The sequence below is a fragment of the Dipodomys ordii genome, unplaced genomic scaffold, assembly GCF_000151885.1.
Source record: "Dipodomys ordii isolate 6190 unplaced genomic scaffold, Dord_2.0 Scaffold14, whole genome shotgun sequence".
Classification (NCBI taxonomy): Eukaryota; Metazoa; Chordata; class Mammalia; order Rodentia; family Heteromyidae; genus Dipodomys; species Dipodomys ordii.
The window spans coordinates 10,366,783-10,391,587 of NW_012267230.1; the positions used below are offsets into that span (position 1 = coordinate 10,366,783).

At 50.8% G+C, this 24,805-nt stretch overlaps 1 protein-coding gene across 1 annotated transcript in view; it reads right to left on the reverse strand.

Moving 5' to 3' along the window:
* The window catches only part of Clec16a (C-type lectin domain family 16, member A), a 133,744-nt gene that overhangs the window by 54,857 nt on the left and 54,082 nt on the right, over positions 1-24,805 (reverse strand). Inside the window, exon 18 of the mRNA XM_013011211.1 lies at positions 20,498-20,618. Coding sequence (XP_012866665.1) covers positions 20,498-20,618 — 121 coding nt within the window. The remainder of the gene's footprint in view (positions 1-20,497; positions 20,619-24,805) is intronic.

Consider the following 24,805-nt stretch of genomic DNA (forward strand, 5'->3'; position numbering starts at 1 on the left):
AAGAAGAAGAAGAAGAAGAAGAAGAAGAAGAAGAAGAAGGAGAAGGAGAAGGAGAAGGAGAAGGAGAAGGAGAAGGAGAAGGAGAAGAAGGGGGGGAAATGAAGGAAGGAGAAAAGAAAGGAAATAAAAAGAAAGAAGGGTTTGTCTTCTAGAAAGGCAGGGGTTTTTAGAACGTCTGCTCACGGCTTGTGGCAGCACGCTCTCCTTGAGAGCATGTGCTGGGCCCAACCCAGCGTTGTGAGGCAGAGCTAGCTCATGGGGCTCAGAAGGATGGATGCACAGTGTGATATGTGAATGCACATGCTCATCAACAACCTGTGACAGCCGGTGCTCTTGGACGGTGAAAGTGAGTGGGTGGTGTCCTTCCACAGACAGAGAACAGGTGGACAGGAGAGCCATGTGCAGGGGCCATAGGCACAGAAGAACAAGGCAGGTCGGGGAAATGCAGGGAGTACACGGGCCATGTGGGAGTCTGCTGAAGATGTGTCATGTCTGGAGTGACATGGAGTAGAACCCACGTCTGGGAACTGGGGACCAGGGAATATTGTCATGGAAACCAAAGGCATTTGCTTATTCATCAAAACAGCTCACTGAAACTTTAATTAGAAATTAATACGACCCAGACTGGAACTTACTATGTATGAGCAAAAGATAGGGAAAAAATCATCAAGTATTCCCTTTGCGATGGGCCAATACAGACACAGGTACTGGGGGTGGTGGTAAGATGAAGGTCTCCCCGCCCCCCCCGCCCCCCCCCCGCCGACAGTCACAGTCTGAAGTAACAGTAACCGAAGGAAATCTACAGGATAAACTGTACTAGCACAAGGAGAAGGCGGCCCTTAACCCAATTGGAGATGTTTTGAAGATGTACTTGCAAATCCTGTGAAGAGACTGTTTCCAAAGTTCTGCCCACTGGCAAATGTGCACCTGGTGAACTTCAAAGAAGTTATGGCCTGGGTTTTAAAATCATCCAAGCAGAGGTGCTGTAATTTATCTGTTCTTTACTTAGGAGGAAACAGGGGAGGGGAGGTGGACAAGGGGGGCGGCTGTGACTAGCATCTAGCAAGTGGCTAGATGCTGATTCCACCATCTTCCCAGGGTCAAATCCCAGGACCCGGGAAGAAAATGTTCACAGTGAGTCAGGCCCAAGTTTCTCCTTGTCCACGTAAGACAAACCCCGATCCTGTAAAAGATTCTGTGGGTCACACTAAGCCAGACAAACCTGGAGCAGCCAGGAAAGTGACATTTGGCTTCCTGTGCTAAGAGATCAGCTGCTTTCAGAGCAAGAGCTGGGTGACTTCATCTTGGCTGCATACACATTGTGGACTTGGGCTGCTCTTGCTGAATTCTTTGCGGTGGAATCCAGCAACAGGGACAGAAAGGGAAAGTTAAGGGGGGGGGGTTGGATACGTTGGTGGTTGGTAGGAGGAAGTAACAGGCAGCAAGGATATGCAGCCTGCAGATGGCTGAGCATCCTAAAGACCTGTCTCTTGGCCAACTCTTGAGGCCCTTCTCTAGCTGGCCCCAAGCAGGCTCACAGAGCGGAATTCCAGGCTGACCACAGTGAGGAAGTTGAAGGTATCATGGGCAGAGCAACAGGTGTGGGAAGCTGTCAGGTGCAGGGGGTCACTTGTTTGTGCAGCATGCCTAATTTAACCCCTGGGTGCACCATCCTCTTTGCTTCACCTTCCTGCCCTGGGCTGGGTTCTGAAACAGTACCGGCCTCCTGTAAATAGGGGTGACGATCACACTCAGCACCCTGACAATGACAAGGTTGCACAAGGTCAATCTCTGCCATTCGTACCCTTGATCTACCTCATTCCCAATTGTGTTAGGACACCTCCTGCCTCCAGTGGGCAGAACGGGCCACCGGGGCTCAGTATGGTTGAGCACACCTACTTTGCTTGGTAGTGAGGAGTTGGGTTTCTGGAAGACTCCAGATCCTGCACTTCTTTCTTCCTGACTGAATCACCACCTGCCACAGCGCTGCCCAACAGGGCTTCTTGCACCCACGGCAGTGTCCTGTCCCTGTGCTGTCTAGATCAAACTCGTGTGGCTACCTAACTCTCAATGAATTTAAATTTTTTCCACTGTTAGCCTAGCCGTATCTGGCTACTGAATACCTGAACTGTGGCTAAGGGCAATGGAGGAACAGAGTTAAAAGTTTTTTACTGAAATTTTCATTTACTCAAATCTAGGGGGTCAGTAGCTGTGGCTGTGCCCTGCTTGGCAAATCTTCAAGGTTGGTGACCCAGAGACAGTGGGAAGAGACCATTCTGAGAAGACAGAGCCCCCGTGGGCCCTGGGGGACAAGGGACAGCCCTCTGCTTCTAGGTATGAGCTTGGGGGAGAATAACACATCACAACACACCTTGGGGTGATCAGCCTGATCCAGGGTCCTGGGAGTTCCTGGACCCGGAATTGGGGAAGAGTGGCCACCCCCCCTGCCAACCTGCCCCCCAGCCCAGGGAGGGCACACACCCAGCTCTGTCCCTTGTTATAGCGCAAGCAGGTACAGTAAATGGGCCCTTGGGACACAGGAATGCTGGAGATGGGGCTGATCTGCATGGCACCATTGGTGAGACTGGGTAGGGTGCTCTCTGGGAGCCTGCTTCCCCCGCCCAGGCCCCACGGACTGCACGGCAGGCTCAGCGAATGAAATGAGTCGGAAAGTTATTCAGGCATGGCCAGTACTTGGGTGGGGACGTGCAGCTACTTGAAAAGGCTGAAGAACAGGGACTTAGGAGGCAGGACGGGTTCAGGATTTCATCACTCGAGGGCCACTGCTGCCTGGTGGCCCCTGGCAGTGGTGAAGGGCAGAGTGTAGGATGGTGGTGCCACTGGGGACAGGCGGGGAACACCATGGCTTGGGCGGCTGCTGGTGACGAAGCTGCATCAGAGGAGAAGCTGACAATTCCTCAAGGATAAGGTGACTCAGAAGCGACAGCAAACTGGCTGCTCCCTGATGGCCACGCATCCCTGCCCCTACACCGTCTCCTGTAGGCACGGCGCACTCACCAGCCCCCTCGGCGGAGCAGGTCCTGACTTCTGTGCCCCTCGCCTCCCTAGAGGAGCTGCTTTGATGATGGTGAGCACAAAACACCCATCCAGGTTCCACGTCATTCCACGCACACCATGGCACTTTCCACTGAGCCCCAGGAGTGGTGGGTGGCTCTTATACCTTGTGGCGCTGCTTCGAGGTGACCTGAGCCCTGGGAGCTCCGGCAGCTGCTGTCAAGGGACAGGACTCCTGGCCGCACTACTAAACTCGGCTGGGGTTGACCAGGACGTCTGGACACCCCATCTCCAATACAAGGAACCTGTTGTCTACAGACGATGCCAACATCTTTTCCTCTTCTTCCTTTGTGCCTAAGGGGCAGATGTCCAGTAGGACCCAAAGAGCTGGGAAGGTGCCAGGTTCAGGGAGAGCTCACTGACACAGCGCCAGTAAACAGGGAGGCTGGAACGCCATCCCAGGCCTGATGGATTGCTTATGGCGTCCCGGGGAGTTAATTAGAGCGGCGAACTCAGTCCTTAAACGTCAGTGCTCTTTGCCATTAACAATTCAGGTAAAGAAGGAAGGACGCAGAATAATAGAGCGGGGAAAGAAATTAATTGAGCTAAGCCTTTTAAAACTATTTCTGATACATCAAATTCTAATGAAAGATTAACACACACAATGGAAATATTAAAAGGCACTTATGGAGGTCTCCAGAAGGCAGGGAGAGCAAGAAATCTGTCAAAGGTGAGGGAGATGATTAAATCTTGCAGATAAGGGAATTTGTGAGTGATGAGATGTGTTTACTCACAGCTCTGAATTTAAGTCAGGAAAACAGTGTGTGTTAATCGCCCAGCCTTCCACCAGTGCCTGCCCTTGAACCCAAGTCCATGCTAGACTTGTATGCCAAGGCCAGAGATCTAGTAAGGGGGGGGGGGGAGGCAGGGATGGGGGAGGGAGACAGCTGGAGGCTTAGTAGGAAAAACTCATAGGTAAAAGGCAGAGACACATGGAAGGATGCTGGTTACACAGCCAATTTTGGTTTGCTCGTTTGTTTTGGGGAATAGAATCCAGGACCTCTTGTGTGCTAAGCAAGCAATCTATCACTAAGTCACATACCCGCCACACAGCCCCAGTGAGATTTGTTGTTGTTGCGTTTGTGCCAGTACTGGGGCTTGCACTCAGGGCTCAGGCACTGTGGTTTTAGCTCTTTCACTCAAGGCTGGCACCCTACCACTTGAGTCACAGCTCTACTTCCTGCTTTACGCTGGCTAGTTGGGGAGAAGTGTCTTACCAACTTTCCTGCCTGGGCTGGCTTTGAACTACAATCCTCAGATCTCAACTTCCTGTGCCACAGGCGCCCAGCCTTCCCCTCTTGTTTTCAGTGCATCTGACCTGCACGGAGGGCTGTGCCCGCATCTTGTTCATTCTCCACATTCCATCCTTTCTTTTGTCCCCCTTCCTGTCTCTTACTTACAGCATGACCTAGAAAGGCAGGCTTTCCACCTTCCAGAACATTCATTACCGCCTACATTTTCCTGCTACTTACCTCAAACATCCCAAGCGCACACATTTGAAACAGCATATCATTTTAAAGATTACCCACTTAAAACAAAAGATTAGCAACTGTTCAAAGAAGAAACAAGTCATGGAAAATGTGACTTTCCGTGTCACACCTCCCCAGAAGGAAGTCCTCACTTCAAAGGCAACCCCGTCCTGCAGGAGCCAAGTGAGCGCTGGCGGCCCACTGCTGGGGGACCATTTTTCCCATAGTGGGCTCCCTTAAGTCACCCCCACTTCTTCATAATAACCATCACTTGATTCATTCTACGGACTTTACTGATTTAAATGTGACTCATGGCAGATTCATGGCACTCATGCAAAGCAAATTTTGTTTTTCACATTTTGACTTGTATTATGAACGACCCGGCAGAGGTGGTAGGGAAATGAGAAATGAAAGGGCATATAGATTTGGTAGAGGGGGGCTCAGGCAGGCAAGCAAGGGCGCAAAAAAAAGGGGGGGGAGGATTTTTTCTTTTTCTAGAGAAATTAGATACAAAAGAGCCATTCAAGGTCAATTCTTAGGAAGGGACCTGACTTGATGTGGCCAGGAAAAAAGTGCGGGTGGGGTGGGGGAGGCGGGGCCTGCAGAGGCCTCCCTCCCACTTCTGAGGGTGGGGCCTTCTGGGACTGTCAGCTGCCGACCTTCAGGCTGAGCAGCTGGAGCCCCAGGGCCCGTTAAGCCACAGCGCACACCTCTGCCTCCTCCCCCAGAGCCCTGCACCTGTGATGGTGGAGGCTGGCCTCCACACTGTTTACTGTAATCACCCTTCGGGACTGGAAACGTCTCAGGTTGGCATCTGGGTCCCTCCTCTGGAACCCCTGACTCATGTTACCTTTCAGTTTCTTTCTGGAGCCTGTTGCTTCTGACACAGCAAGGTGACACTGAGGGTGATGGCCACTATGCACCCAGTGGTGAGGGACCTAGTGCCGTTTGGAATACCAAGGAAACCTCTGTTTTACAGGTGAGGAAACTGACCCAGTTTCAGGACAGACTCAGGCTCTGTGGCCTGTAGAGCTAGCAAGTACCCAAGAGAAATTGATCACTTTTTGTTGTAACAGCCACCAAGTGCCTTGTTTTGCAGAAGAAGAAACTAAGAACCAGAATTCTGGGAACCTGCTTAAGGTCATACAGTCTAATAATGGGTTCAAATCCTGATTCCAGACATCAGCTCTCACCATTGTGTCGGGAAAGGAAGGAAAGGATATAAAGTCTGTCTGAAGGTGTTCAGGGTTAAGAACTCAAATTTGTATTTGTGAAACTCCTTTCAAGCACACTGGGATTACATGCAAGCCAGGGAAAGGTTGGAGTGGGATTTCAAACAGCTTATTTCCCACAGTGTGTGGCTAGGGGTGACATCACACAGAGGATCCCTAGGGTTCAGAGTTCCTCTAAGGGTCCACTGACATGAGCATGCTTGTCTTGCAAAGAGGAATGGGGTTGTTTAGAAAAGAAGTGTGGCTGGTGCCTCATGCCTATAAACCTAGCTATTCAGGAGGTTGAAGCCTGGAGGACGGTAGTTTAATGACAGTCGAACCAGAAAAGTCCTTAAGACTGGGCATCAGTGGCCTGTAATCCTAGCTATTTAAGAGGCTGAGATTTGAAGATCACCACTCAAAGCCAGCCCAGGTAGAATCTGTGAGATTCTTCAATTAAAAAAAAAAATCTAGCAAAAGGCTGGGCTGGAGGCATGGGCCAAGGTCAAGTGGAACTGTGCCAGACTAGCCAGCAAGTGGTGCAAGCACAAGCTCTTGAGTTCAAATCCCAGTTACCCCCGCACCTCCTTCCCAAAATGAAAGCCTGGCAGCTGGCTTTGCGCCTCAGGTACAAAGTTCCAGTAACAACTAACAACTATCAGAGGTGGGCTGTGATTCAGGCACTGTGTTTGAAGACTTGTGGATGAAGGAAGTCAATGCAGGCTAAGAATGTGCTCACGTTCCTGGGCTGGTCACCATAGGAATCTAGCCTTCGACTCTACCACCTCTATCTAACAACCTTCTGCGTACCAAGGCCCCGAAACTCTGGCCACAGCTCTAGCGCCTCCAGTGGCCAGGGTGGAACTGCCTGTGCTGCCGGTTGATGCGCGGCTTCTCCAGGTGTGGGGGTCCAGGCCACAGACTGGGGCTTCTTCATTTTGCCACTGCAAAGGTCTCCTTCTTCTCTCTCCCTCTTTCTCTCTCTTTTTCTCCCTCTCTTTCTCTCTCTCTCTTTTTTTTGTCAGGCTGGACTGAAGCTTGTGATCCTCTTGCCTCTGCCTCCTGCGTGCTGGAAGGCCTGTGAACTTTTTCTGAGTGCCACACACAACTTCCTTTTTACGCTGTGAAATACGCGATCTCTTTCTCAACACCCGTTATCAATCTCCTGCTGCTTTTAATAGCAGCGGTTCTTGGTATGTGTTAGGTATGTAGATATAAACACATAGAGCAAACCGCTTGCTTCAGACCTGTACTGAGAAAGGAGCCTTTAAAAGCAGAAACGCCTCATGACACAGCGTGCAGGCCACCTGGGGCTGGAGTGGGGCGGGACTTCCTGGAAGAAGAAGGTCTAGTGTGGAGACAAGAAGACCTCTGGCAGCATGGCCAATGTCCATCCATGTTCCTTTCTCCTGCCTGAGGACACCTGTCACCGGGGACTGTGCTTTGTTGCTTTTCTGACTGGCCCTAAGAATCAGCCAGTGAATGCAAACAACCAAGAAGCATTTTCTAGCTTCTTCTCAAGCCCCAAATTTCCGAGTGATTTTGAAGCCTGGTTCTGAAAGGCAGGTCCCCCTTCTGGGATGTTTCTGAGGATCGTGTGGAATGTGTATTATTTGATGGAGTGCTTGGCAGAGAATGAAATAATAAAGCAAGCGTGGTTCTGGGACCATTTAAAAATAAACGATGGCTGGGAATGTCTGACCAGACACCGTGAACGTGTGAGAGAACGCAGCTGCATGCCTTACAACATGCTTAGTGAGATAGGAGTCTTGTCTAGAACTTTTTGGATGGCAGGCAGCAGCGGGGTGGACTGAGCCCGGCGGCCGGAGGTGCCGAGGGGGCAGGCAGCCTTGGCACTGTGCCCGATGTCCTTCCCTGCACTGGCCCTCTTCTCCTTACCACCTGGGGTACGGAAGGTGGAGTTCCCCCACCTCCCCTTTTCCCAGGCCATCTTTGATAGCCAGACAAGCCTACAATGCTGAGCAGATTGGCTGCGGTCCTGCTCATTACACAGGCACAAATGACAAAGGTGCGCGGTGGCCAGGGCCGTTTTGGAAGGGCAGTTTGATGAGAAAGGTCACTGACACCACGGGACTTCACTCAGAGTGGACGGCGCTGACCTACCTAGGCCCTGTGCCGCTCCTGCTCGCCTAGTCAGTGGGCAGCCTTGGCAATGCCCGTGGCAGGGTGGCTGCACAGGGCACAGCACTTGGTAGGGACACATCAGCTGAACACAGTCATGTGAGATAAGCTCCCCCCACCATGCGCCCCGACACACCCCACACTAAATAGCCCACAGTGCCAAACTAAACAGCACAAGATGAAGACGGCCTCAGCTAGAGCTGTCGTCATTCGCTGGCAAATATTTGCTCAGTGCCTGCTAAGTACCAGGCCTGGGCCGAACGAGACAGGCCAAGTCTCTTCATGGGATGTGCACACGTGCGTGTGCAGGCACAGGAGGCTGGACCAGGCAGCACCCCAGCAGCGATGGTGGCCCATCAAGCACACCCATAGACATTAAAGGGAAGCATGGGCGGGCTAAATGGCAGGCCCAGGGTCCATGCAGGTGGGTGCGGGGGGGGGGGGTTGGGAGTGCACTGATTTTCTAACCCCTGTCTGACATCATTTCCAGCCTGTTGGAAAGTGCTGACCAGCAGTCCAACATGGGTCCCCTCCTTCTTGAGCCTGAGCCCCCCAGGGATTGGAAGATCTCACGGGCTGTTTTGGAAGGGGCTGTGGGCAACAAGAACCCCAAAGCTACTGGACTGCAGGTGTTTGAAAGGCTATCAGAGTCACCCCAGGGGACTTCCTTGGTGCCCCACACTCCCTTCCCTTACTGGTGACCGGCCAAGTCCTCCTAGCCCCCCTTCCCTTGAGCCTTAGTGTACCCACTGCAAAGGAGACTAAGAGCCTGCTAACAAATGTACCTTCAGCAGTTTGGCAGCAAGAGAATGGCACTTGAAATGTCTATTCCTGATGACTGTGGAAACCTTGTTTCTCTCTGTTGTCTGGCTTCCCTGGGGAAGAGAGGTATAGAACTTTCTTGCCTGGGCTAAAAGAACCTGGACTTACCCTGGTGCTGATGGCTCACACCTATAATCCTAGCTACTCAGGAAGCTGAGATCTGAGGCTCGAAGTTCAAAGCCTGCCCAGGCAGGAAAGTCTGTGAGATTCTTATCTCCAGTAAACCACCAGAAAACTGGAAAGTGGTGCTGTGGTTCAAGTGGTAGAGCGCTAGCCTTGAGCTGAAGAACTCAGGGACAGCACTCAGGCCCAAACTTCAAGCCCCATGACAGATCAAACAGCAACAACAACAAAAAGAACCTGGACTTGGATCCTGTTAGTACTCGAACACATATCCCAGTCTAATAAAAAACAGCTGTTCTACCTGGAAAACTCAATGCATATTTAATATCTGAAGACCATAAACATGTAGTTTAGGCCAGGCAAGGGAGTACATGCCTGTAACCACAGTTTCTCAGGAGGCAAAGATAGAGGATTCCAAATTCTAGGATACCTGGGCAAAGTTGATGAGACTCCGTCTCAAAAGACAAAATACAATCAAAAGAGAGGGAAGTCTGGTTCATGTGGTAGACAACTTGCCTAAAGTAATTTAGGTTCATTTTATAAGTTTAAAAAATACTGACTATTAAATAGGGTTCTTAAAACTGCCTCTCCTTCCATTGCTACGTGATATGGGCCACAGACACTCTAGGGAGGTGTGTTTCCTTGTGGCTGTCTCTGAGCCCTGTTCTCAGGACCAGTGATGTCCTCAGGCCACAGGGATGACGGAGGTGGCCTTCAGTGGGACATTTAGCTGCATAGGCAGACAGAAAATGATACACGTGACTTGTTAGGCAAAGGTTAGGATGAGCATAATCAGTTCACCTTGCATGAAGGAGAGAAACTATGAGTGACAACAATATTACATAAACACACAGTTGGTTCTCTGACAGGGCATATCTCAAAGGTGAGACTCCAAGACCTCCACATGGGGGTCTCCGGTGCGCAGGCCCAGAACTGCCTCCACTTGATGGAGATGAGCGGACTAGACTGTGAGGGATGACCTCTGAAGGCTGGGCCTGGGTCTCTTCTGGGCAGTGGTATGAAAAGACTTGGCTCTCCTATCCCAGCACCTAACTCTCTCTGTCTTTAACCTTGAGTTATTCTGGAATGCTCTACAGCACAGTTCCTTTAGCTACCCCCATTTCATGGACGAGGTTAGCTTGCTGGTTGAGGCTATGGAGAGAGCAGGTAGGAATGAGATCCAGGTGGGATGGCCCGAGCTCCTGCCACCATGCTCTCTGTGTCCCTCACTTTGGTGCTTGCTTGCAACCCCAGAACCAAGGATGTCAGAGCTCCCTGGACGGAAGCCTCGCCACGTGCAGGCGCCACAGCAGTAACAGCAACACGTGGCTGTGTTACACACGACTGTGTTACACACAGCTTAGTGTCCTTCATCTTCACAGCCATGGAGATTTCAGCAGCTCATTTTTATGATTCTGCCCACTTCTTAGAGGAGGAACTGCAGGCCTGGCAGGTAAGTCACTGCCTAGGGGCACAGAACTGGCATGGGGGCCCAGGGACATGGGTCCACAACGCTCATGTTTGTACCCCCATGATCTGCAGCCTCCACTAAGTCCGCTTCAGCCTGGCTGCCCAAGTTAGCTTCCCCAGGTCAGCCACTGCAGCAAGGCGGGTGGTCCTAAGCTTTCCTTTTCCCTCTGGGATAGGGGAGGACAGTGTGGGGACAGGAAGTGCCAATTCCTGAAACCTGAAGGTCATTTCTGGGGTGTGCCTGGGACTTGCCTGTCAGCCAGCAGTGACGATGGTTTTAGGTACACAATTGTCTGCAAATCAACCTCTACACCAGCCAAATGAGTCTGTCCAGGATTTGCCTAGTATCTTGAAGTCGGTCAAGGCTGAATTTATTGCCTTCTTCCCCTTCCCTTTCAATTTCAGTCTGTGCTTATCAGATTTCTTCCTGCCTCAGAGTGGGGGCTGGGGACTCTGATTCCTCGGACACCCGATGCTGAGCTAACAGACTCCCTAGGGGTAGCATGGCCACAACAGTCGCTGCTCACAGTGGGGTGAGGCCACTGGCCTCTTGGGGCTTCCTGCCCCTTGGGGCTGAAGCATTTCCTTCCCATTTCTCAGCTATGATGGGCAGGTGCCAGGTGGTGCACCTGTGGAAAAGGGGTGCCCCTGCCAGCCTCGCTCGAGTGACCAGGGGAGCAGGGATTCTGCTGATCATTGGGGGCACCAGAGGGAACAAGTCGTAAGCCACAGAGGGCTCAACATGAAAGCGCAGTACAACCTGGGCTCACAAGCACAGCACGCGACACTGAGACCTGGGCCCCACACACTGGGTGACCAAGCTACCTACAACCAAAGCAATGAGGCTGCTCCTGGCTTGCCCCTGGCCCACCACCGCCAGAGAACACAGCCCACCAAGGGCTCATGAGGCCGAGTGGACAGGATTCTACCTCTTAGCGCATTTTCCTGCTCAGGGACCTCATAGTGAGTGGCTGTGTATCTGTGGTCCAGGTCTCTCATGGGCATGCCACTTGAGGCAAGCTTGCTTGCTTTCAAGAACATAATTCTGTAGTGATTTTTCCCAGCCATAGTTGTGCCCCTAACCAGCCAATTAAGGTCTGAGGAGTGAAAATGCGGTGGTCACCTGAGGCTCTTGGCCGCCTGGCTAAAAGCCCCTTCTTGTGATCCTACCATGACAGATGGGCTCTGGGTTCATCTGAGGCCGAGTCCTGGCTGAGAGGGGTCAGAGAGGTATCTTCTACCCCTCAGACAATGACAACCCCCACAGGACAGGGGCTTCTGGAGCTGGTTTCCTTCCCTCAGCTCTGACAAGGGCTCCCATTCTGTGCACAAAGCTGCTGATTTATGCACAGGGCCAAGGAGAGGCCTCCCCAAACCCAGGCCCATTCAGCCCATGAGTTATTCCAGTCAATGCACAGCCATCTGGCCGTGGGCCCTTTCTGCCTTCAGGATTGATGGCAGGGCATTAATTTTCTTCGAGGTAATGACCACCCAGCCAGGGCCGCCTCTTCCTCCATAGCGTCTTCAAGGAGCATGGGCCAAGGGCAGGCTTTTCAAGGGAGGGAAGGGGCAGCAGGTGGAAGAAGCTGATTTACTCTGTATTCTGACGTATCGATTGACCTTTAGAGTTTAAAATTGCCTGCCTCCACCACTGATGACTCACACAGCTGGGCCCTCCAATCCAGTCTTGATCTCTTTCCAACTTCCCCATGGATAAAAGGCCAACCAAAGTGGGGAGCCATGTTAGATATCTGTCAGTATGGCTGGTTTCTCAGGCATGTTCTCGGGCCCTGGGACTGCGCATGGCACCATACTTTCACAAAGCCAATGTCCTCAGTTATGGGTCAGGTCCTATCCCACTCATTTCCATTCATCCACCACCGGCAGATCTTCTGAATACCTACTACATGGTCAGGAATTCAACTGTAATGGAGTTGGGTGTTCACCCCCCACTAGTTTGGTACCTAAGCAAATCAACTAGCCCCCCAAATCAGAATACAGCAAGAAATGCTATGACATAGAGATCTCATGATCTTTAGGTTTTGCTGGGAGTGATCTGTCTGTACCAAGTTCTGGGTGGCAGGGTGCCAGCCAGGCAAAGGAGAGGTGGATGCTGTTATGGCGGGAGAGTACCAGGCAGGGGCACCAGCTGTGTTTCTATCATGGTCATCAGTGTCCTCATTAAAAAGGAAAACCCCAAACACCATGCTTTTCATTGTAAAGATTATTATTTTATGTGATCAGCGGTAGAGGCTTTGTTTTTATTGTTAAACATGAAGACTAGCATTCTGCAACACACCTCTGACTGACTGAACCCTCCTATTCTTTTCTTGGTGAAAGCAAAGCACCCTTTCAGAACGGAACCTGGGCTTCTGGTTAAGATTTGCATGGCCCATGGGGTTGGGAAGGTGGCTTAGTGGTATAGTGCTTGCCTAGCATGCATGAAGCCATGGGTTTGATTCCTCAGTACCACATAAACAGCAGTGGTGCTGTGGCTTAAGTGGTAGAGTGCTAGCCTTGAGCAAAAGAAGCTCAGAGACAGTGCCCAGGCCCTAAAGTCAAGCCCTGGGACTGGCACACAAAAAAAAAAGAAAGAAAGAAAGAAAAAGATTTCCCTGGCCCTACTGAGCTACTGACACTCCACCTTGGCTGGAGAACTTGAGTGCGTGTGATGGAGTAGTCTGGGGAGTTGGATGGCTATGGAAGGGTCCTTGAGCCTTTTCGGGTCAGGAGACAAGAATAATTTGGGGATTGGTGAACTCTGCTACCTAGAAGGGTAGCTGGACACAATGGCAAAGTGAAGAAGATGGGGGAAGAGAGCAGACTAGGCTGGGTGCCAGTCTTGGGAGAGGCAGGGGACTGCCAGTGGGTAGAGGCCAGGAATACCCCAGGGATGGTGGAGTGGGAGGAGCAGGGGTGAGGGAAGAGTTGGAACGGGAAGTGAGCTGTGCAATGAATCCCTTAGGAGGCTGTGGGTGCCCACCAGGGTCACTCAGCGGTACATGTTCTCACTACTGCGTCAGAGCAAAGGGTGCCGTGGTAGGAGGGGAAGCAGCTAAAGCCAGGAGACTGCAAGACCTCAGGAAGTGGCAAGAGGGCAAACAGAAAGCTGCAGGTCTCCATCAGATTCATGGTCCTGGAGAATGCAAAGCTGAGCTGGGTGAGAAGCAACTTTTATGAGAAACCAGTTAAAGTTGAAAGGTTAATGGGAGGCATCTAAATGACATGCATTATTTCCTGGATTTGCTCAGCTCTGGAAAACCCCAACTGCATTTAGAAAAATGCAAAGCATTATTATACAATTCAAAGGGGTGGGTATGGGGTAACGAAGAAAGATGAACGCAAGAGATAATTTGGATGTGCCAAGATGAAAAGCAGGGAAGTTGCACAGGGTTTTTCTGTATGAGAATCTAGAAGAGAGAAGTTGATCTAACTTGGCATTAAAAATGGGGCTTGAACTCAGTATCTAGGTGCTGTCCCTTAGCATTTTCACTCAAGAGTAGTACTCTATCATTTGAGGCATAGCTTTACTTCTGGCTTTTTGGAGGTTAGTTGGAGGTCTTATAGACCTTCCTGCTCAGGCTGGCTGTGGATCACGATCCTGAGTAGCTAGGATTATAGGCATGAGCCACCAGTGCCTGGCCCTGTACACTTCTTATAAGTTTAGTAAGGTTAAGAACGCTTGACATCATTTGAACAATCAGCACAGCTCACCTACCTCTCCTTGCTAGGCTGCTCCCTGCGCCTCCAAATGGCCTGGTGTAGAGTTCTGGTCTTAAACCCAGGCATATGTTCTGAAACAGAGCCTTTGTCATTCCAAGGTCCTATGCCTGCCTCCTCTTGGCCTGTGTTTTGGGCACTAGGTGACAAACTTCTGTGTGTGCTGTCTAATCTAAGGCCACCATTTCCCTAGAAGTGGTCTCCCCAGTCCTGTTCTTCCCAGTGGGCCGGGAGGGCTGGAGGAAGAGGGGGACTGGATGGATGCAGGGAGGCGCTGGGGAGCAGGTGAGGCACTGGGAAGGTGGCAGGGACTTTCTGGCTGGGAGAGGCGAGGTGCATGAGGGTGGCCCTCCTCTGACTTAGATCTTCATAAAGGTCAGGCTGTCTGTTGCTGGTTCAGTCTCCCCAGAGATTTGTTTTGGGTGCTCTGTGGTTAATCAGATAAAGGGCCAGGCGCCAATCCTCCTTCATGAAGCCTGGGCAGCCACTGGGTCCTCTGTCACTCCTCACAGCTAGGCCTGCTGGAAAGAGGTGGGTGTGTGGTAGGTGGGAAGCGCCTAGCTCACGCCTGTGAGCTCCAGACAGTCTCGGTGAGTGGGCCGGAGGGAGGGATGTCTTGAAATGCATGGTTAGTCCTCAACCCAACTCCCCCACCAATCCCTGTTTCCTGTGGCGCTCATGCTGCCCTCCTCCTGCAGACTAGATGTCATGAATGAAGACAGTTAAGCCGGGGGCCACTGGGGAGCCAGCAGCTCAAGATGGAAGTCTCCAGAACTATATGCCCAGGCAGTACAGGACAGTTGGGCAGACACACGTCATGTAGGTGACAGTGGACTCTGGAGCTGACCCCAAGACAGGAAGCCATGGCCTCTGAAGGCTCTGATATCTGCTTGGGTGGCAGAAACTGCAGGCCGGGAGAAGGGGCAGTTTCTCCATCTATTCTGTGGTTGAATTTGGCAGCATCTGTTTCAGTGTCTGGTTGTAGGGATGAGAGGAAGACAGGAGACATGGACACTGGAAGCTTTTGGCCTGAGTGAGCAGAGAGGCTGATTTCCACTTATTGCCTGGGGAAAGTGGGCTCGGATAAGAACCTGCAACTAGCTGCCAGCCTGTCAGACCTGAGATGCTGGGGGCCAGTCTTCACTGACGTCTCTATGATGTCACGTCAGGGCTGCTCCCAGTGCTGAAAGGCCAGGCCCAACTTCCCCGACGCCCCTGTAACGTAGTGTCACAGCAGCCTCAAGTGGGGAGCATAAGAAACACGTCAAGGGGTGTGACACCTCAGGGTGCTGGAGCCAAGACTCGCCTGCCAGCAGGAACTCTGTCCCCACCCCGGCAGGGTCCAGAGCCTGCCTCAGCTCATGAGATCAACTGTGGGCCTCTCAAGATGTTGAAACGAAGCCACCGGCAGCTGTCCTGGGGGGAGGAGGGACATGGCCCCATTTTCAAATGTGTTGGGAAGGACTGGACTTTGAAAAAACAATATTCAAATTGTAGCGTCTTCAGCAGAAACAGTAATTTTAATAGGCAAAGAAGGGAAAAGCTCAAACCCCAGTCTCTCCCATTTCCCCGGTGCACTGAATGGACTTAGAGAAAACAGTTATGGTGTGTCTCGTTCAGGACCGTCCTACAGCCACTTCAGTGCCCAAACAGGGCACAATCATTAGGTGACCTTGTGATCTCAGCAAAACATGTCTCTCTAATGTAGCTCAATTATGATTGTAAGTTTATAAAACAGGAAAGATTACAGGAATATACATTAAACCACATCAATGAGAGTTACTGAGGAAAAAAAAAATAGGTCCAGCAGACAGGTACCAATCAAATAATCAATACTCAGGAAACAGCTACATCACCCTGCTTTAAAAGAACCAAATAATGTTGCAATTGGATTTACTTAAAGTTTTTCCACTTGAACAAAACTGACAGCTGTATTATAATCACATTTCCAGTCAGTTTATAAGATACAAATTTCATTTCTCCTTATTTCTACTTCATTTCTGAAAAGTGGCCAGCAACATTATTCATCAAGCCCATGGAGAAAAAGTCTAATTCATAGAGAGAGGGGAAATGTCATTAATTCCATGTTTTCCATTTCCTTAGAGAATTGGTGGTTTAATTCAAGCATGATTTTTTTTTCTGATCCATCCAGTTCTGAGCCCCACTTTCATAGCAGAGAAATGAAAAAGAAAAAAAGAAAAAGGGAAAAAGAGAGAAAGAATGAGAGGGAGAGAAAGAAAGGGAGAGGCATTCTAGCTATTAGCTAGGCAAGATGACTTGGTGCTGATCTACATTTTTAGAAACTGCCCGGGTGGGTGTAACATTTGGGGTTCTTTCATTTGTGGGGGAGAAATGTCACCTGGAAACATGACTATTCTAATGTATGCATTGAGGGACATTCTTCAACTCACAATCCAGCTGCCTTAAGTCACTCAAGACAACATTGAGAAATGCCAGTTTCTGTGTTTATAAATAAAGTGACTGCTAAAGCTTGATGAACCTTTTCTGGGTGCTTACTGTGTACCAGGTGCCGCAGCAGGCACTAACTAGGGAGCCACAAGCCAAGCTGCAGGTACTCCTCTGCAGTGTGCATGGGGAGGAATGGGGCTGGAAGAAGGAAAGTCCAACGGGGACACACACACACACACACACACACACACACACACACACACACACGCGCCCTTCGCCTCCAATCACCGCCCTTCACCTCTGTTCACCAACTATTAACAGCGGCTGCACTTACTTCCTCCCTCATACCCTCCCTGCACACTTTCCTTTTCTGAGTCACCCCAAAGAGGCAGGCGTCAGACATTCTACTCTTAAACCTTGAGCCAATTCTCCCCAAGAACCAGGACATACTCCCCCAGAACCACAGTGATATCATCCCAGACAGGAAGTGGACACTGACCTTAGTACATTAGCCAATCACAAGTGAGGAACACTGACCTCAGCAACAATGACCAATCACAAGTCCCCATACAAATCAACCCATGTCCAGAAACTGTTCTTTAGAGCCATTTTCCTTCCCTCACCCCAGGAACAGTCAAAGTGACGTGCCTCCTTGGCTCCTCTTGCCTAAGAAGAGTACCCTGCCCTGCTCTTGTCAGAGGGGTCTTCATGACATTCTCATGTTTTTAGTTCCTTCCATGTCTTGTCCAGGCCCCACGCTTGCTAGGCAAATGCTCCACCGTTGAGTTATACTCCCCAACCAAATGTGTATGTTTCTAAAAGCTTCAAGTAGTTTGCATCCTGGGCTTGTTCTTCATTGTCTTTACTGTTGTTATCATCATCATCATCATCATCATCATCATCATCATCATTATTATATTACTATGTTCTCACTTTCATCAGAATCAGGCACATGACCATGATTGGGCATCAGCAAAATAAGCTAACATAAAGAATTTTCCAGAATTGATGGGCAAGACCACAAAACTGTCATTAGCTTTGTAAGACAAATCAATGAGCTCTCATTTTCATGGACTTACGATCAAACCACATAACTTGCTTGGGGAGCGACTGTTGCTGGAAACGGCTCTCTAGGCAGTGAGAGGAGCAGCCAGGGACCTCCATGGAGCCTCAGAGCTGTGTGCCAGGGAGCGGGGGCACAGCATACACAACGCAACAACTGCATGCCTTTCATGGCATTCCGTCACCTTCATATTCATCACTACAGAATGATAAAGAGGGGGCCTTGGGCTGGATCTCAAATATGGAACAAGAATTGGGAGTGTAGCTGGAGGCCTGGCTCAAGGAGAGCACCAGCCAAGCAAGGAAGACAAGTGAGCCCAGGCCCCGAGTTCAAATCCTAGTACAGCTAAAATAATAAATAAATAAAAGGCTAGCATGAGTCTTTCCTGAGCAGGACCCTGTCTTTGGTGCTCTTAAGACAGAACCCATCCCTGGTGCCACCTAGGCCCAGAGACCTGCTGCTGCCCAGCAAACACTTGCTCTGGGCTTCAGGGGAGCATTCTTATCAAGGCGGCAGTGAGAAAAGGTCAGTAAACACACCTCAGGTCGCTGCTTCCTGCATGTGCAGAACCCTATCTTTAAGCCCTTATTAAGGGAGATAACAGGGTAACCAACTCTCAGTCTCTCTCCCAGAGTCAATTTCTTCAAACTAGCAAAAGGAAACAAAACTACCTTCCAATCATCCAATCCTCACCTATATGCACATAGAAAGCACTTGGTGCTCTGCAAATAAGGTGATGTCCCCAGCAGTAACCAGTACCACAACTGAAGCAAAAAAGCAGCCAACCAGCAACCCAGGCACCTTATTCTAGTAGCATGCGCCTTTAAAACTCACAGTCCCCAGCATTTTCTGAGCATCACCCTCTTTAGCAAAAGATAATTTGCAATCAGGCAGGGTAAAGACAGGCAGCCATTACTTTCTTAATGGCCAACTATCCAAAAGGGCTCAGCTAAGTGATCTCAACTAGCAATTGGACCGATTAGAATTGATAAGTGAAATACTCTTAACCTTCCTTTCAGTGGGCCATTCCTAGGGGGAGGGGGCAGGAGTGCAGATTCCCAGCACAGAATTTAATTTCAATTCACAGACATAAACGTGATTGGTGCCTTGCTGCATCCCTTCCTCTACACAGCTCAGGTCGGAGAAAGACTGGCTATGATGCCAGCGGACTGTGTCAATTCCACCCTTACAGAAATTGCTGGGGCCATCTGTCAAGGAGGATAGGACAAAAGAGATGGTCAGGGGACAGAGGGGGCATGGCTTCTCACTCTTCCATGATGGAAGTGTGGGAACACCAGAGAGCACTAGACAGGCAGGCTGACAGCGGGTGACACGTGTAGTCATCACTGCTGAGAGCCATCTAGCGCCAGGCACTGCCAGGCTCTTTGTGAGCATGGTGGCATCGGCGAGCAGGTCTGACTGTGATGTGCTGAGCCTCTTACATACTACACACCGTGCTTCTCACACTGCCTGTATTTCACTCACCCTCAAGACAACCTTGTAGCCCAGAAAGACCACTCTCCTTTCAAACTTATTTACTCAGTTTGGGGGCTGGCCTATGCACTCTAGACAAGTGCTCTACCACCTAGCTGACCCCTAGCTGCAAACATCATCACATTACAAGGAAGGAAAGAGAGGCTCTGCGTCCCCCTGCTCCAGGGGACGCAGGGCAGGGCAGCAGTCTCTGCGGGTTACAGAGCTCAACAGTCTTGCCAAAACTCACAGAAGTACACACTGAAGCTGGTGAACGTGCTGCACAGGAACAACACCTCATATTCAGCAGTAGACAGCCATCCGCAGTTCCCGCTGCCCAGCCATTGCCTCTCTGGCATCTTGTAAGGGTGCCTCCTCACACTCAAATGACCAGGGCAGAAGGCCCCATCTCCCTGCTTGAGGGTGGGCTGGTGACCTCAGGGGGTCAGCCTCATCTTCCTCCGACCACTACCCAGCTCAGGGGTGGTGCTGTGATGAGGCCAGTGAGGGTGCGACCCCACACTTTTTAAACCTCTTGTCTGACAGGGTTGCTTAGCCAGCACAGCAAATCCTAGGGCTGCTGGTGGCCATTTCTCAAGGACCTAGTGAGAGGCATCCTGAAGATGAAGCTGGACCAGAGGAAAGCAGAGCCAAGATTGGAGAGGGGGCAGCTTCTTGATGCTTCTGCCTTCGTACCAAGATCTAGGCATGCTTGAAGACAGAACCTCTCTGGACCTTCTGGTGACAGCCATCTCCCTTTCTTTTTTCCACAGGCCAGTCAATTCACGGCTTTCTGTGTTCTATAACCCAAGACCCCCATTATTCACAATGCTTTTACTAAACAGAAACCAGGCCATCTTTCAGTGAGTACGTGCCCCATGGAAAATGGAAACAACCAGACTTTATACCCATTATCTCCTTTAAATCTCAGCTCTGAGCCAGGCTGTAGTGCACTCCTGTAGTCTCAGCACTCAGGAGGCTGAAGCAGGAGGATCACAAGTTCAGGGCCAGTTCAGACTACACAGTATGACTCTCAAATGAAAAAAAAAGCAAAACTAAAAACAAAACAAATCCCAAAATCCTAAAAACAAGTCTTGGCCAGAGAACACTGAAGACAGGTGCTCAATGGCACGGCTCCAGGTTAGAGGCCAGCTCCTGGGTCTCAGGAGCTCCGTCCTTGCTCAACGCTGGTGCCTTGCCAGCTTCCTGCAAGCAGCAGCAGGAGCACCCATCATTGGCTCACGCAGAAAACCCTCAGTCACATGGCTTGCCCAGCTTACATGGAGACAGGGGCCTAAGCCAAGCCTCCCATGGCTCAGTTCAGACCTTTCAGCAAACCCTCTGTTCTCCATGAACCAGCATGTACAAGCTGAACTCAGATGCCTGGAAGCCTTCACATTTTTTACAGGACGCACATACCACCGACACATGGTGGGCCACAGGGGGGTGGCGGTACAAAATGCCCATCATACCTCATCCCCACCCCCTCCCCCCAGCATCCCAGGCCCTGGTCCACTCACTCAGGTCCAGCACATCATCGGTCTTGATCAGGTCCTCTTCCCGAGTCAGGGGCAGCTGTGTCTCGGGCTCCCCTCGCAGCTGCAGTGACAGTGAGCGCAGCATGAAGAATACCCGGATGGCCTGGATGGAGGACAGAGCAGAGGGAGCACACTGCAGGGGCAGCACGGTGAGGCGCCTGGACCTCTTCTGGTGTGGGGTCAGGCTGCTTTACTCCACTGAACATCCGCATCTGCCAGCATCTTGCCCCAAGTTGTCTGGTCACCACGGTCTCTGCCCAGCATTCAGCCACTCCACACACAGGGAACCGAGACCCAGGGAGGGGAATGGGCTGCCCAAGGCCAAGAGCCCAGCCCACCTGTCCACAGAGGCCTGCAGACCATGGAGGCCAAAGTACTAGGATGTTTCCAGGCCCTGCTACTGAATGGAGGTCTGGGACAGGAGTGCAGGTGAGTGAGGGCTTTGGAGCTGGTGAAGGCCATTAAAAATGTTACCCCATGGGGCTGGGAAGATGGCTCAGTGGCAGAGCGCTTGTCTTGCATGTATGAGGCCCTGGGTTCGATTCCTTAGTACCACATAAGCAGAAGAAGCTGGAAGTGGTGCTGTGGCTCAAGTGGTAGAGTGCTCACCTTGAGCTGAAGAGCTGAGGGACAGCGCCCAGGCCCAGAGTTCAAGGCCCATGACCAACAACAACAAAAAAAGTTACCCACAACAGGTGAATCCCTCCACCCCTTGGGCCCTGGCCTTAGGATGAGGAGTATGCTGCTGGTGCAGCCAAGGCCTGGCACGCGGCACAGGAGTGGTTTCCCTGTGCGCCTGTTGGAGGCAGAGGCAGCCCCAATGGCACAGGGATTCCTGGCCTAGGAAAAGCAGTCTGTCAGAACCCAGTGTGGCTACTGGGCGTTTGCAGAGGTAGAGGCCCAGACGTGCGAGCAAGAAGCAGCAGTCAGCCAAAGAGCAGGCTCGCCACCAACAGAGCTGAGAAGCAGGGCAGGGAGGAAAGGTACTCCAGCTCTCTCTCCAGAGGCACAGACAAGGCTTCCCTGGACCAGCAACCCTACTACGCTGAGCAAAGCCCAACTGCTATAAGCTTCACTCTCCCCATCTGTGAAATGGGCACAGTACCTTCTTACTCACAGACTGAGCCAGCCCTGGGCTAAGGCTGCAGGAGAAGGGGCCAGCACAGTCTCCATAAAGAATGGTCATCTAGTCACTAGACAGGCACCGTGCTGGGCAGAGAGAAGGCCCAGGGACAAGCCGGGGTCGCCTGAGTGAGCTGTACAAAGATGAATTCAAGTGCACCTTTGGGTATTCTTATTCTGACTCCAATGGCTATGTGAAGGGAGAGTGCCCTTAAGTCCGGCAAACTGCTCCCCAACAAGAAGGAGGACACACTGCTGTTGGCCAAGAGCTGGGATAGCGCTGTCTCTGATGACTCCAATCGGGTGAGTCTGATTCTACTTTGGCCTTGAACCAGTGGGAGGGAGGCCTGGGACCAAGATCCTATTGAAGGAAACTGGCAGAGCACTTCCACCCACCCTCCCAGTATTCTCTGAGAACTCAGAAGTACTAGGGAAAGTCAGTGCTCACACCGTGAGGACCGGTGGTGGTATTAGTAATAATAGTTCTAGCAGGTCTTTTATTTATTTATATATTTTGTGCCAGTACTGGGCTTGAACTCAGAGCCTAGGTGCTGTCCCTGTGCTTTTTTCTCAAGGCTGGAGAGCTACCACTTGAGCCACATCTCTACTCCTGGCTTTTAGGTGGTTAGTTGGAGACCAGAGTCTCATCTCACAGACATTCCTTCTTGGGCTGGCTTTGAACTCCAATCCTCAGATCTCAGCCTGCTTATTAGTAGCTAGGATTACAGGTATGGGCCACCAACTCCTGGAAGTTTCTAAAGTATAGACTTCATCTCTGTCATAAGACAGGTATGGCTACAATGAACCTGGGAGACCTTCCACATAGTAGGGTCTTACTGCGGGCCAGGGACTGTGAGCACCTTACTGCAGCCTGGGAAGAAGAATGGGAGCTGGCAGGCAAAGTGATGGTCCACATGGCTGCTATGGGAGGGATGCTGTGACTCCAACCCCAGGGGCCTGGGTCACACAGCCTAGCACACCAGGAAATACAAACCCCTGGGCCAGCCCAACGGGAGGCAACGGAATATCTTGCAGTGGAGCTCTTAAATAAGAGGCTGAAAAAGAGAGAAAGAAAATGCAAGGTCCATTACAGGCAGGACCCAGTGAGGGAGGGGCTTCCTATGTGTCAGCTGTGGTCCTCTCAGTGATCTGAAGGCAAGCACCTAGTAGGTCCACAGCTGGGGTTGAGAAAATAGAAACATACACTGCTTTCTTCAGCATAGCACTGGAAAGCCTACACTTTCCACTGAATAAAAAAAAAAAGTTCCTTACTTGGCTGCTAACAGGGCTTTTTTGGTAAAACATCTGCTTCTGCACTACAAATGACAAATGGAAGCTGTTTCCAGGAATACAAACAAGTAAAAAAAATAAGATCATTCAAAATATAAAAAGGAACATCAAACATACAAAATAAACTGCTGGTTCCTGTTCCACTCCCAAGGGAAGGCAGAAGGCATCAGAGGCCTGTACCCCTGAATGGAAGATAGGGGGTCCCATAGGACAAGGTGCACCACACGGGGCCAGCCGGGCTTCCAAGGGGGGTCTACAAATGCCTGGCAGGTGAGCTGAACACACAGAATGCTACACCACACAAGACTGAGGCCACACATGTACCTGCCACCTTCTGAAACAGCAGTGGCTTCCTCTGGTTGCCCTAGGCTTATGCAGAGCCAGTGACATCGTTGTCTCATTTGGGCGCTGAATGGCCCGAGACTCCCCGTCACAGACAGAAATGGAGCTTGGGGACACAGGCAGCCTCCAAGGTCACTCCCTGAATAACTTCTCCTGGGCTTCAAAAGATTTAGAACTTGTGACCCAGAGTTTATGGAGTAGCTATCATTTCTTTGCTCAATGAAAATGAAAAACTTCAAAGTATCACTCAAAAAAGGTATAGGAAATCATTTCTTTTTCAGATTCTTCAGAATGCTAAGAAGGGTGATGCTTGGGAAATAGACCAGACTGAGAGGAGAGGCAGCAGATCATGCTCAAACAGGAAGGAGAGACTTCTCCAGTTTCTACGCTGGCTTAACTCAGTCTCCTGAGAATCTACCTGGCAAGTTCGGATGGCGTGGAGTCAGACCTCAGCTTGGCTGAGGCTGAGCGCAGGCGGGTTGCTTGGGGACAGGGTGCCACAGGGCATCCACATGAGACAAGTGGCCTGGGAGACGCAGTGAGCTCTGGGTTGGCCCGGGAACAAACACTTGACTCAGTTCAGGCTCCCACTCCCTTGCCAGGTATGCAAGCTGTTCAAATATAGGCAACCATCACTCAGGTTAGGAGCCCCCGAAGGCTGTGGAAAGGACTGCAAGAGTCAGTCACAGAAGAATGCAGAAGCCATTTAACATGGGGCAGCCCACCAGGAAAGCAATGTGGCGATATGCAGCCAGACAAAAAAGTTCATACCCTTTGAACCAGAAGTTCCGCTTCTGAGACCTTATCCTGAGGAAATAAGCCAAAAGAAAGACAACTGTATTCATGGAACAGCTCACTACAGTTCAGCTGCAAATACTGTAACAGTGGGACCAACCCCAAATGTCTAACGGAAAAATGCTGCTCAAGTGTATGATGCCAAAGTCACCAGAGAAACCTTGATAGTCATAAGAAATCAGATTTACAGGCTGGGAAGGTGGCTCAGTGGTAGAGCGCTTGCCTTGCATGCCTGAGGCCCTGGGTTCGATTCCTCAGCACCACATAAGCAAAAAGAAAAAAAAAGCCGGAAGTGGCGCTGTGGCTCAAGTGGTAGAGCGCTCGCCTTGAGCTGAAGAGCTGAGGGACAGCGCCCAGGCCCAGAGTTCAGGCCCCACAACCGGATCCAAAAACAAAAAACAAACAAACAAAAAAAAGAAATCAGATTTACTAGCCAAGATGGTATGTAGGGCTCTAATCACAGCATCCAGGAGGCTGAGAAGAAGATCGCAAAATCTGGGGACAGTGTGGGCTAAAGACAGACTTACTAAAACTGCATCATGGCTGGAGGGTAGCTCGGAGGTTAAGCATGGGTGAGGCCCTGGCTTCCATCCCAACACTACAAAAAGACACTTAACAATAGACACTTACAACATGAAAAACTTTTTGCCCTGTAATAACAAGTAAAACAGGACGGGATGAAAACTGGGGCATGACAAAGATGCCCTCCCTGCCATCAGGAGGGGAGAAGTTTGCAAAGAG